The 14,945-nt window shown below is 36.1% G+C and overlaps 1 protein-coding gene across 1 annotated transcript in view; it reads left to right on the top strand.

Moving 5' to 3' along the window:
• The window catches only part of rdgA (retinal degeneration A), a gene marked incomplete in the record, with an annotated part of 666,123 nt that overhangs the window by 428,856 nt on the left and 222,322 nt on the right, over nucleotides 1-14,945 (top strand). Inside the window, 1 exon segment of the mRNA XM_081737830.1 lies at nucleotides 9,362-9,565. Within this exon segment, the coding sequence (XP_081593956.1) occupies nucleotides 9,362-9,565 (204 nt within the window).

Raw genomic sequence — 14,945 nt, 5'->3', positions numbered from 1 at the left:
TCCGACATAAATGGGTAATTAGCGATGTTTACCTTATATCATATTATCGTATGGTGCGTTATGTTGCGGAGCATATCTCCGGTGTTTCTGGATGGGGACAGCTCTAATTTGGCATTTTTTCTTCTTTTCTATTATATGTTCTCTGGGCGAAGTTTGAGTCGGATCTGATCGTGCCTTGTTCTGTACGTTGCTTGTAAGCTAATTGAATGGCAAGAAAATAATAGTTCTACTGGACGATTCCAGCTCATGGCGCCAAAACAGTGCCATGTGCTGACGGAAAACGATCAGTGCTACCCTCTGCTGGTGAATCATGATCGGTGCCACACTGCACTGGCAAGTTGTGATTGGTGCTGTACTACGCTGGCGAGTCGCAATCGATGTTATGCTCTGCTGGTGAATTGCGCTGGGTGCTGCCTTCTACTGGCAAATCGCAATCGGTGCTGCCCTCTGCTGGATAATCGCGATAGATGAAACACTGCAGGTGAGTCGCAATTGGTGCTGCACTCTACTGGTGAGTCATGATCGGTGCTACCGTCTACTAGCAAGTCCTTATCAGAGCTGCCCTCTACTGACGAGTCACGATCTAAACCTCCTACTAGCGAGTAGCGAAGGGATATTCGAAGTTCTGTTTAAACTTAATGTGTTTCCATCTATTTACAATAATAAAACATATCAAAGAATTCATTCAAATTTTCAGCAACATCAACTTGGAATTAATTCTTCTTCAACATTTTGTACGTGTCTTTTATAATATAAGACTACGAAAGATCTCAGCAATACATCACAAGAAGAAAAGAAAGCTGTTTCCGTCTTGTTTCTATTCTTTCAGGAATACTTTCACGCTGCATCAATTTTTCTTACGTAGCAGACGAGACCGTAGGGTGATTGTGTCACTGTGATCCAAGACCAACAGAAAAGAGGATTCTGGTGTTTTTTGTATCCCAGTAGGGGAGTCATTTTCCAAGCTGTCAAACTTTTCTCCATGCATACTTCTATTTTATTTTTTAATTCCGAATGAGACCTTTTGCTTAGTTTTTATATTTCAGCAAAACAGTGTGCGGCTTTTTCAAATATGTATACGTACAGTTCCCTGTCCCAGCTGGCGTAAAGGTAACATTCTTTTCAGTGTTTGGAGCTCACTGGAGAACAATACCGAACTGTCATATGACTCAAGACGATGAGTCTCGTGGGAGCATTTCAGTATTCCCGTTGTTTTATTTTATGGAGTCATTACTGGTTATACATGAGACAAATACAATCCCCTGCAAGGTACTTACAGAACAAAGAGAAACCCAAAACAAGCATTGCTGGCTGAAATATGTTAGTTGATAATAAGTTCTATAAGCACAACATTGGATTCAAAACAAATGATAAATTCATACAACTTAGCATAATAATAGTAATAGTATAATCTTTATTTATTTTGCAAGGAACAGTGATCGGCCAAATACAGTACTTTGTCAAAATAAGATATTAATACATTCCAATTATAAGTACTTGAAAAAAAAAAACAGAATGTAAAATGTACGGGTTACCGCAGCGTTTCCCAACCTTTTTCAACTTGCGGCACACTACGTACGGGTGTTACTTGGATTCTCGCGGCACACTTATAGATATTATTATTTGTAAATATAAACACAGTGGTATTTTTTTCTGTGATTATTGGCCTCCTTCTCACAGAGGAAAAAGCTCTATTACTGTTTTTCCCCGTGGTAAATCATTTTGCTTATTTTTCATTCTAATTAAAAAATAGAAAACAATCGCAATGAAATATTGAACTCAGGGTTTTAAAAATACGCTTTCTTTTTAAAAGCTGTATCCAACCTTAGATCACTAAATAACGAAAGAAAAAAATCTCTTTTACTTTTAAAACACAAATGTAAGTAATTTGTCGAAAGGATTGAATATTTTAAATTTTCAAGTTATGAAATAGTCTGCAACAATAAAGAAGCACTAATGGTCATAACAATGATAACAAATACTTTTTTCAACATTAGAAATGTACAGAACAGTAACCCGGTATGAAACTTAAAATTGTACATTCATAGTAGAGGTTCATAGTAATGTGAAATATAAATATACATTTTTCCCTACGTTTTTCGATTTGATTGCTATAAAATTAATAATTTTGTTTCAATTCCTCGCGGCACACCAGGGGCCCATTCACGGCACACCGGTTGGGAAACGCTGGGCTACCGTGTTAAACTTTCTCGTTCCTATTCCTTAAACCAGTGGTTCTCAATCTAATTTCTATCACGACTCCCCATTTTATCACCCTCTTGCCAGCGATCTGCTTATAATTTCTGGTTTGTAATAAACTTATGCGGGATTTTTAATATACTATTGCGGAGATCTCACGATATCCAGGGCTGTAGTCCTAAAATTTTCAGAGGGTACTCGCTGTTTTGTGATCATTAATGATTGTCGTAAGAGACTTGAAGGCATTTTAATGAACAAATGTAAATCGTATGTATTAATTAATTCAATTAAAATAGTCTATAAGGTATACATTACTCTGTTTTATATCTAAAAAGCATTTCATGCTATTTTCTTGATAACACTCCTTACTTAAATCACATTATTAATAACATAAATGGGTGTAGGTATGGGAAAGGAACCAACTCACTCCGAAAAGGAATAGAAAAAATCGCGCCTGATTTTTTTCATGACATATATTTAAACACCTGTTGAGAATATAAGAAAAAGGTGATATAGTCACTTTATCATTGGAGTCATGGCCCTATTAAATAAATATAAACGAAACTAAAAGTAGAAAGCACTATACACCTTGAAACGGAAGGTGCACTGTAAATGACTAAGATTAAACAGACAGCATACGGCGTGTACCTCCGTGTACCCTCGACTACAGCCCTGACGATATCCATCTATTTCTATGATAGTAGAGTCCATTTCTTGTATTTAGTGGATACAGGATTAAACCGAATGGATTAAAACCAAACTTGGTCAGTTCATTCATCTTCCGCTTATCTTCTTGGTCCCATAGGACTCACGACCCCCTGCCCTGCCCTGCCCTGCAGTTATTAGTGAAAGATTTTCTTGTGAAATACGAGCAAAATTTTAAGGCATTTACGGAAAACTTCGCTCAAAGAAAACTCACCCCAAAAGTAAACCTCTTTTGGGTTTTTTCGTAAGAAAGTACTTATGTCATATATTAGGGTTATTTAATGAAATGTTTATGAAATAACAACAGAATCTCATGAGTCATATTTGAGAACTATCAAAAATAAATCATCCCCAAGGCTAAACTACTCCTTCTGGATATTTTGATGGAAATGGTTTACTCCACATTACACTGTTATTGATGAAATATTATTTATGAATTACGAACAAAATCGACTAAGTTGTCTTTGAGAAATCGACTAGAGGTCTCTGGTTCAATCCCCGGCCAAGTAAGTTTGTGGTGGACAGCATCGCGTACCTGGATTTCCTCGAGGTACTCCTGTTTCCTTCCACATTCTCATTCCACCAACTCTTCCATCATCATTCGCTTGCCCTTAACCATCCCTCTCCGTTAGACTAAAAGACATAATCTTGGGACGTTAAACTGAAAGATTTCATTGCATTTTTTTCAAGCTCATAAAAATGCAATGTTGCATTAGCTTATAAATTCCAAATATGTCACAGATGATGTCAGTATAGACTGCCTACACGATTTTTTTTCAGTATAAACAAATTATAATAGTATTGAAGAAAATACACTATCATTTTAAGGATAAAAACGTTTATTTCAGTGTCACAGATGATATGATTGTAGACTACCTACATGATTTTAGTGTAAACGAATTATGCTAGTATTCAAGATAATACACTATCATTTTAAGAAAAAAAGTTTATAAATTCCAAATATTTCAGTGTCACAGATGTTGTCATTGTAGACTGCCTACACGATCTTTTTAGTGTAAACGAATTATGATAGTATTCAAGAAAATACACTACTATTTTAAGGATAAAAACGTTTATTTCAGTATCACAGATGATGTGATTGTATACTACCTACACGATTTTAGTGTAAACGAATTATGCTAGTATTCAAAAAAATACACGATCCTTTTAAGAAAAAAAGTTTATAAATCCAAATATTTCAGTGTCACAGATGTTGTCATCGTAGACTGCCTACACGATCTTTTTAGTGTAAACGAATTATGATAGTATTCAAGAAAATACACTAACATTTTAAGGACAAAAACGTAATATACTTTCACTTGGTTATTCTTTCTAAATTACGAAGAAATAGGAAAAGTCAACTAACCTCTCTTTGTAGGCATTCAAGAGATAACATATTATCATTTAAGAGCATTAAAAATATTATCTGTCATAAAGTAAACGCGATAAACCATTCACGCTTACTTTTTTGTTTTTCTTTCTTATTAAAAAAAATCATTCATGCTTAGAGGAAGGTTGAGTCCCTCATATGAATGCCTGAAAGTAGCACTCAATTAATATCTCAAGAAAGCGATAAAGCTAATCTTGAATGCAAACTAAGTAATAAATTCATTTTAGCGTAAAGATGGTGTTCATTTAACATTTCATATTGCTACTTTTAAAGTTCATTTACTCCATTTTATGTATCTTATCTTGCAAACGGGAGATGGCGCTTATTCTTCTGCACGTTAAAAGATATATAAGTGAATATATATCGCATGGCTGCTTGGGATGGTTTTAACGGGTTTATCTCACATCTCAGAGGCGTGAAATGTGCTACAGTTAAATTGCTATTCTCAAGTTTAATTCTTCGTCAAAGCAATTTCTTATTGCGGAAGTTTTTAACTTAGGAAATCAACACGAGATTCCTTCTTCATGAACACTGTTTTTCTAAAGCTTGTAACACTTCACGAGAATTTAATAAGTTCATTGTGAGACTTGTTACACATTGCTTGTCTTTATTATTTTATAAGTAGTATGTGTGTCACATTTGGGATTGTGTGTGTTACTGTTAGGATAATACACACAACAACTGATGCTATTTAACATTTCAGCTCCATGTAAGTTATCGATATGTCTCATCTTTGAATAGTGTTAGGTGTCGTACTATACTTCATTATCAGTTTCATCCTATTAGGTGATGTGCTATACTTCAGTATCAGTTCCATCCTAATAGGTGACGTGCTATACTTCATTATCAGTTCCATCCTAATAGGTGACGTGCTATACTTCGTTATCAGTTCCATCCTAATAGGTGACGTGCCATACTTCATTATCAGTTCCATCCTAATAGATGACGTGCCATACTTCATTATCAGTTCCATCCTAATAGGTGACGTGCTATACTTCATTATCAGTTCCATCCTAATAGGTGACGTGCTATACTTCATTATCAGTTCCATCCTAATAGGTGACGTGCTATACTTCATTATCAGTTCCATCCTAATAGGTGACGTGCTATACTTCATTATCAGTTCCATCCTAATAGGTGACGTGCTATACTTCATTATCAGTTCCATCCTAATAGGTGACGTGCTATACTTCAGTATCAGTTCCATCCTAATAGGTGACGTGCTATAATTCAGTATCAGTGTCATCTTATTAGGTGACGTGCTATACTTCAGTATCGGTTTCATTTTATTAGGTGACGTGCTATACTTCAGTATCAGTTTCATCTTATTAGGTGACGTGCTATACTTCAGTATCGGTTTCATCTTATTAGGTGACGTGCTATACTTCAGTATCAGTTTCATCTTATTAGGTGACGTGCTATACTTCAGTATCGGTTTCATCTTATTAGGTGACGTGCTATACTTCAGTATCGGTTTCATCTTATTAGGTGACGTGCTATACTTCAGTATCAGTTTAATCTTATTAGGTGACGTGCTATATTTCAGTATCAGTTTAATCTTATTAGGTGACGTGCTATACTTTAGTATCAGTTTCATCTTATTAGGTGACATGATTATCGCGTATCATTAACTGCTAGGTTTATGATATGAGTAGTTTTTCGACTTTCTCGAAACCTACACATGAGAATTTTACACTCACTCATAGCTATCTATTTATTCAGCTTGATGAGGTTTATCGATTGACGTGTGTCATCTTTTGAAGCGTTCTCTAAAATTTATGATTTGTACTAGTGGAGGAAACAGCACGGTCTTTCAGGGTGCTCACATATGATGTAAAAAATCCCAGGTTCGATCCCAGACCATTTCACTTTGTCATGGATAACATCCGTTTATGGGTTTTCCCGAGATTTTCCATTTCCTCACACATCCTCATTCCACCAACTCTTTCACAATCGTTCGTTCATTAATCATCAGTCTTCTTTAGCCTACAGGGACATTAAAAGTTTCATTCGATTTTTACATCCCATGGACTAGAATAAGACAATTGATTAAATTTTACAGTAAATGAATTATTTAATAATTTTTAAAATCACTTTGAAACACTCGTATATGGTAACATGAAATTAAACTCGAAAATAGACTCCATCCATAACATGGTCGCGACCGTCCACACATACCGTTTCCATGCCGTGCATCTACAACTTTTTAAACCGTTTCCTTAGGTGAATGGCTAGGAGGACATTGGCTCTGATCAACATCGTGTCGCTTCGACTACTCCGACGAAAGCCGAAGCTGTTGAGCCGCTACCGGGGTAGTTTCTTTTCATTATCGAGGCATGGCAGGGAAACGGCATGCAGACGTGCAAGTGAAAATTAAAGAACCCAGTGAGTTTTTAAATGTTACAGTCTGAAAAGAAACTTCGTGGACCACGGCATCTCGTGTGTGGGACTAGCCTTAAGAGTAAGCACTTTACCAGTGAGCTTCCTTCTCGAGCCGTACATCTTAATGATCACTGGATTACAATATTACTGGTAGATTATTAAAAATAAAAAAAAAAAAGCACACTCAAAACTCGTGCTTACATTATATTCACACCATTTTAAAAAGTATATATATTTCTGGTTAAAGATAACATATGTATACCTCTCATCTTATTTAACCGCAGGCAGAACGCTCCGGGTTATTGCACAAGGATTAACAACTAATTACTCGTTATTACTAAATACCAATAAGAGCTGTGTACGTAAAATGCTCCGAAAAGATCAATATCCAGTTAATTTAATTGAAAATTACAGAGAACAAACAAATACCCAACAAAATGAGATTTTTGCTTATGAAACAAACTACATAAATTGAATACCCTATCCAACCATATGCGAGATAGGTGGAAGGCAGCCGCAGGGTCACATAAAACCCTGCATTAGAAATTAAAATAAACTATGTTTTACGAGAGAGGGAGTGTTATATAATATTACAGAGGTAGTGTTTTGTGTATAGCCACAAAATTGGCAATTTGGAAGCATAAATACGCAACGCAACAACATAATACGCAAATGGATTTAATCTCGCTTTTGGTTTGTATTTAAATGCTGAAAGGGTGTACTACAAAGTACCAAATTAAAAATTTAATTGTTTTATATTGAAAAGTTTCTCTTATTGAATGTTGAGTTAAACCTATTCCCTCCAAAATATGTTATAGATATGTCGTAACATACGCAAGGAGGGAATTCGGGAGTTGAAAACCTCTTTGAGCAAGATATTATGAAAAGCAAACACTTATTACGTAAAGATTTGTATATAAAAATTACACTTGTCCTGAAAGGATATGACATTGATTACTTGAATCCGCTATGAGGAAATTCTGTGTACAGAACTGTTGATGTGTCATTTACACTTTTACACTTCCTCGAAATATATCATCATCATTATCATAGGTACTCTTGTCATTATTGGCAGGTCATTTGCTAAACTGAGAAGCTTCCATGTATCATGATCTTCAGTTGTCATCTCATTTTTACATAACAAGTTTCTTATATAATACTGTCCATCAACTGAAGCCTCTTTCGCCCCTTTCTCTTTTCCCTGCCATTTACCTTGTACAACATTGCTTATGATGCAGCTCCTTCTCACCCAATGCTCCAACAAGTTTTTCTTCGTCTTTTTAAATTTAATTGTAATAGGTACTTTTTTAAATTGTGTCTAGAATTGGTCTTTTTTCCTTTAATATTTCTAACACTTCGTCATTTGTTTTAAGTTAGATCCTAGCTCATTCTCTCCGTTCTTCTCCACATTTCGTCTACATTTCGAAAGTTTCCAGTCTTTTTTTTTTCATTACTTTTGCAAAATGTTTACGTTTCTACCCCATAGAGTACAATATTCCATACAACATATTTTATGAGTTTTTTTTTCCTTAACTCTTTACTCAAAAAGCCACAAAAATAGAATGTTTCCTAAATGTTTCTTTAACCTTTCTTGTCCTTGCTGTTATTTCACGTTCACACTTCATGTCCTCAGCATAGTCATCTGTTTTATTTTCTCCCCTCCTACTTCTATATTTGATATCGATCTCTTCGTTCTAGTTTCTAACGTTTATTTCCATCCCTTATGCTTCGCAACGTTTCCTCATGTTTTCTGATATATGCAAACCTTGTACACCTAATAATTCTAGCTCATACCCATCTTCAATACGCAGGCTCTTCTTCACTGTCTCTTCTAGATAGATTCAGAATGTTTATGTTTTGCTCCAAGTTATAATACAAGCTATTATTGGTATGAATAGTAATTCATTAATTCCTGTATGTGATATACATAATGCTAAAGTTCGTTACACATATACCCTATTACATAATTTCAGGTGCGTATCAAGCTAGTGGTCTTGTGATGCCTCTATAGCTTTAAGCTTTAGAGTTGCCCACAAGACGAGAGGAGACAGTAGAGACCTGCATGGGCCGAATGTTTCGGCCCGAGTCCAATCCATCCCGAATGTACTTAGGCCCGGCCCAGCCCGGGCCCGAGAAGTTTTGGAAATTTTCGTCGCAAGCCCTGCCCGGGCCGGTCCGATAAATTTTTAAAACTTCTTGGCCCAAGCCCGGCCCGGGCCCGATAAATTTTAAAAGTTTCATTTTGTAACATTTTCACGAGCACACTTCTTCAACGTTTCCCTTTATTCTAATTATCGTTTAATGAAAGTTAATAATTATTAAAGAATTGCAATTAATCGGCCCCAGCCCGGCCCGACCTGAAGAGAAATCAGTGTCGGCCCGCCCAAGCCCGGCCTGGCCCAAAGAAATAACAGAGTTAGCCCGCCCAAGCCCGGCCCGTGCAGGTCTCTACGAGACAGCCCGAGACGAGACAAAGACTTTCTAAGACGAGAATGGTTCCTTGTAGCCATTCCTACAGCCCAACTGCAATCCTGTATATCCTGATGAAAATATATATAAATTATCCTTTTACACTTTAAAAAGAGTATATAGTAAGTGTAAAACTAATTTGTACATCATTGTTTCTTACAGTATGCTAGTAGTGATACTGTCACACTAATGCATATTTATTCCTTTTCTTTGCAGAAGCATGGCCCTCGGATGAAGTGTACGTCGTGCAAGATAATCGCGCATGCAAGTTGCATAGGAATCTTAATGGACAGAATGAGGTTTACGTGTAAGCCTACCTTTCGGGATGTTGGTGTTCGGCAGTACAGGGAACAGACGACCATCCATCACCACTGGGTCCATCGACGATCGCAAAAGGGCAAATGCAAACAATGTGGCAAGGTAAGGCTAATAGATACGCTTCTTTCTCTCTTCTCAACCTAAGATTAGTGACATCGAAGAACTAAATTTCTTCACTGGTATTGCTAGTCATTTTATCAGTTGATACAGTATGATCACACTTCACTGATGCTATTCTGGTACTTCATTGTTTGTCATTCGTGCCCGATTCTCCTCTCAGCTGTTCATTTCAGGTGTAATTTACTCTGAAACTGAATTGTAAATTGGATAGCGACTAAAAAGGAAGAATATCGAAAACAAAGTCAGAGGGAACGAAGAGCAATATTATATAATCATTACATAATGAGATACAGCAAGATAGTAGTGGAGAGTATGCTCAACGCAGGGATGCAAACAATTACTCGCAGGGATGCAAATGCACTCGCCCGGGCAAATGGTTCATCGGTTCGGGCAAGTATTTAATATCATACCGAAGATAAGTAAATGATTTCTGTTGTGGGGTGTAGGCTAATAGCTTTTTTCTTGGGCTAGTAAAATTTTGTTGCTTGTTTGCATCCCTGGCTTAACGAGATATAGCCACTAGGAAGATGGCTTAATGAGATACAGCCCCTAGCAAGATAATAGTACAAAGTACGCTTCATGAGATACAGTGACGGCAGTATAAAGTACGTTTAACGACATACAGCCCTTAACAAGACGGTATACAAAGTATCCTTAATGAAATACAGTGACGGCAGTATAAAGTACGTTTAATGGCATATAGCCCTTAGCAAGACGGTATACAAAGTATGGTTAATGAGATATAGCCCTTAACAAGACGGTATACAAAGTATCCTAAATGAGATACAGCCTCTAGCAAGATGGCAGTACAAAGTACGCTTACAGTTAGTGTGATACAGCCCCTAGCAAGGTAGCAGTATAAAATACGTTTAATGACATACAGACCAGCAAGACGGCAATACAAAGTATGGTTAATGAGATATAACCCCTAGCAAGACGACCGTGCCTATTGACATACAGCCTCTAGCTAAAATAAAATATTTAACATTAATAATTTTTATAATTACATAAATAGTTAATTTCTTTCCTACTAACATGCCTTTAAGGGTAGTATTATGGCAGGGGCGTCATTTTATGCGGCAATTGTCACCCTCTAAAACTTGAGAATCAATAGTATACTTGTATAAATCTGCTTTTAATACTGAAGATAAAATTCATTTAATTCAAGTAGACTTCTAACTGTCTCACAATGCTAAATGACAACCATAAATGCGCCCCCATCGGCATTCGAACTGGGAACCACGTGCTTCGGAAGTATGCATTAAAAAGAGAGAAGAAAAACTTGTGATATTTGAGAATAAATTGTATTCTGAATAATGGGAATGATGGAAGGAAAACGATGGAGAGAGAAAAATGTTGGTGATTAGAGAGAGAAAGTAGTTAGGACATTGTTTAAGAATAAATTGTATTTTGAGGATCATGATAAAAGGCAAGGTGGAAAGAGAGCAAGGAGGGACAAAAGAACAATATTCAAAATAATTTGAAAAATGAAAAAGGATCGTGACTTTGTTTGTGAAGAAATTGTATTCTGAGAGATATGATAGAAAATATGACAGAAGGAAAGCGAGTGAAGAAGAAAGAACAATATTGGAGATATTCAAAAGAGTACAAGAAAATTGTTAGGATAATTTTTTGAGAAGTCATTATATTCTGAGGAATAAGATAAAAATTATGATGGAAGAAAACAACAATATTGGAGATATTCAAAAGAGGAAAAAGAAACTGGTTAAGTCATTATTTGAGAAGAAATTGAATTTTCAAAGACATGATAGAAGATATTGAGGAAAGGAAAAAAACGAGAGAGAGAGTAAGAAAAGAGCAATATTGAGGATATTCAAAGAAGTACAAGAAACTTGTTAGGATATGTTTTCAGAGGAAATTATATTTAGAGGGATATGATAAAAATTACGATGGAAGAAAAGAACAATATTGGAGATATTCAAAAGAGGAAAAGAAACTGATTAAGACTTATTTGAGAAGAAATTGAATTCTCAAAGACATCATAGAAGGTATGGTACAAACAAAGCGAGAAATGGAGAGAAGAACAATATTGGAGATAATTAAAAATAGTAAAAGAATGTGACATAAAGGTTCGCCTAGTAATCTCAGGTAATGCAATTTACATATGGAAGACCAATGTAAGCGAATCTTGAATTTGATTCGCCTTATAAGGATCGCGTAATGCTCTCACAAGCAATGGCTCAAAAATTGAATTTATTAAAATAAGAATATTTTGGATATCAAAACAGTGTAATCATAATTATATGACTAGGTATACCTAACACTGAGCTGCGATGAAGTTACAAAATAAGGTTACAGAAACCATACAATAAAATAACAGAAATTCTAAAATGATATTGGCTTAAATCATTGACCAAATCTAAATTAAATGCAGTGAAACATTAATGTATTTTATTAAACCAATGTCTTGCGATTCTACCGTTCTTAAGAGTTATGTCGATTAAGACGATACCACTTTGCTTTCTTCAATTTAGAGACGTGTCTATCGGAATTTGATACATTGCCATCTCATTCTCTGTTTCAAAAGATACGAGTGTATTTTCAGATGTGCATTCTTGCTTTCTTCTTAATTTTGGTATGCTGTGCTTCTACAACATTTTTAGGGGGTCCCTGGGGAAATCCAGCCCCCGGAGTTACAAAATTCCCCTTGTGCATGTGTCTGACTATGCTTAACGTTGGTTACCAATATTTTCGCACTACTTTCACCCATGACCACAGTGTTGGCCATGAAACGAAACGAGAAATAATCTTTACGTATCTCGGCATGTCTCGTAAATTTTGTAAAGGTCTAGTCTCGATTTTCAAGGTATTCTTTCTCATTTTTTTTAATAATTATATAAAAAATTTATGCCCTGATTATTTTGCTTAATTTTATCAGAAGTTAGAATCCTGCATTACAAGAGGTCCATGAAGGAAGGGATATAACAACATTTAAACCGTGTTTTTTCCCCTTATTATTGGAGTATAAAGGGTGTCTCAAAACTCCTCTGACATAGGGTAATTCTGTTATTATCTGAGTTAGAGCAAAATGTAAGAGGGAAAATCTCTGAGTTTTACGTCCCACGGTTATGCTGGTTAGGCTAAAGGAGACGGGGATGATGAGTAATGAATGAAATGGTGGAATGAAGAAAGTGGGAGGAAACGGGAGAACCCCGAGGAAACCCACACACACGCAAAATGTAAGAGGGGAAACCGTCTGCAAGTATAATGTTTTCAATCTAAAGTGAAGGATTTTTTTTAATATAACGAGCCGTTTGGGCTGTACACTCTTTATGAGCCCAATGTTAAATGAAAATGCAACGTTGCCATTTACCTGGATCCACGACATAAGTAAATGGAGGCATGTCTGAAATGGGGGCTGGCCATCGACACGTTAATGTAAAAGACAGTGACTTCATTCATTTATGTTGTGGGTCCAGGTAAATGGCAACGTTGCATTTTAATTTAATATTGGGCGCATAAAGAGTGTACAGCCCAAACGGCTCGTCCGATTTAAAAAAATCATTCACTTAAGATTAAAAACATCATATTTGGAGATGGTTTCCCCTCTTACATTTAGTTTTAATCCTGATAGTAACATAGCTATCCTATGTCAGGGGACTTTTGAGACACCCTGTATATTGTATAATGACTTGCACATGTTTAACTGTTGGTAAGTGCTCTTTGTTGTGTTCGTACAAACACTTTGTCAGTTTATAGTGTTTATACTACGAATGATGTAACACTAAATCAGTGTTTGAGATCTAAGACTTAAGTGAACTAGTGTTGCCCACGAGACTCCGGAAATTTCCCATCTCGTCTCGATTTTGGTCTCGAAATCGAGCCGAGGTTTTCGAGACGAGATTTTGTTTCGTCTCATGGGCAACAGTTTCTGTGCATTGAAAGTCTTTCCCCGAGTTAGTCCTAGAAGCGACAGTCCTATTAGCGACAGAAATTGTTATCTGTCCTATGAGCGACCGACTCATTTACATTGAGATGATGGAAGATGATATGGTTCCCTCTCGTAAAATATGTTTGCCTCTGGCGTTATTAGCGTCCGAACAACCTTACCGTGCCAGTGATATTGTTCGTCAAATATATTTCTCTAATACTGTGAGTGCAAATAAAACTTATCTTAATTTTGAGTTAGATTTCACATAAAACATATCAAATAACTTAACGAGACAATAGGGATATTTCCATGAAATGTATATTCTTATGTAATAATTATTGAAAATCCAATTGTAATATCCCATTCCTTCAAAAGCTCTGCTTTCTGTACTGAATTTAATTGAAATATAATTACTCTTTAAGCAAAGCAATATATTTTATTTTGGAAAACTTAAACGTGTAAATGTTTCGCCAACAATCTGCTTTTTAGACTTCCTAAAACTATGAATAAAATGAGAAAAACATTTCAATAAAAATACAGCTTTTGAGGTCCCTCACATCTGATTGACTATTCCTAACCAATCCCACCAATCAAGGGCGCCCATCAGGGGGGCAAGCTCGCCCCTCCCCCTAAGAGGAAATTGTGCTTCGGAAGATCTAAAACGCAATAGATATTTTAGAATAGTTACAGCAAAATTTGAGACTGCATTTGAAATGTCACTTATACTTGCCCCCCCTGGAAACCACAACATGGGCGCCCTTGCGCACCAATTACAATGCAGTGCACTCTAAACAATCCAAAAGTAAACAAACTCTTTAAATTACCTGTGTAATTTTTAATTGTTAATTGTGTATGTTCCTTGTAATTGTGAAACGGCTAGAGGAACCTCTAGGAACAAATTTTTCATATACATTTTGTTAGGTTCTAAAACTAAATCACACTAGCGCGAAACAAGTTAACGAAGAGGGAACCTTATCTTGTTCCATTATCTTAGTATGAACGAATCGGTGGCTCATAGGCTAGTTAACAGATCGATAAGACTATCGCAAGTAGGACGACACCCCTTCACCGGGCAAAATCTGAAATCATCACTGGTGGAATCATCTGTCCAGTTGCATTTGAAAACAGTACCAAGAATAGAATAATAATTGAATTAGTTATTTCGAAAAGGCCATATATCCACCAAAGTAAATTCTTCAGGAGAAAGAAACAACTTTGGATTGCAAACTCGACGTGTACAATGGCATCGATGATATTGAGGCAGTACTGCAGGATATGTAACATACTGTGACCATACAATTGGCATTTTCGCAGCGGATGTGCGTTTCTTCGCGTACATCTGAAATTTGCACTAAAATGAAAATGTGGTAGGGATGGACATATGGCCTTTTCGCAATGACTGATTCAATTAAATAATGCTCTACTGCAAGAACATAGAGAAATTTCTTTCTGCAAGATTTCCGATTTTGA

Source organism: Thermobia domestica, chromosome 14 (genome assembly GCF_964235325.1).
Source record: "Thermobia domestica chromosome 14, izTheDome1.hap1.1, whole genome shotgun sequence".
In the NCBI taxonomy this organism is placed as follows: domain Eukaryota; kingdom Metazoa; phylum Arthropoda; class Insecta; order Zygentoma; family Lepismatidae; genus Thermobia; species Thermobia domestica.
The sequence above is the reverse complement of the archived record's forward strand: the minus strand, read 5'-3'. Positions and strand labels throughout refer to the sequence as shown.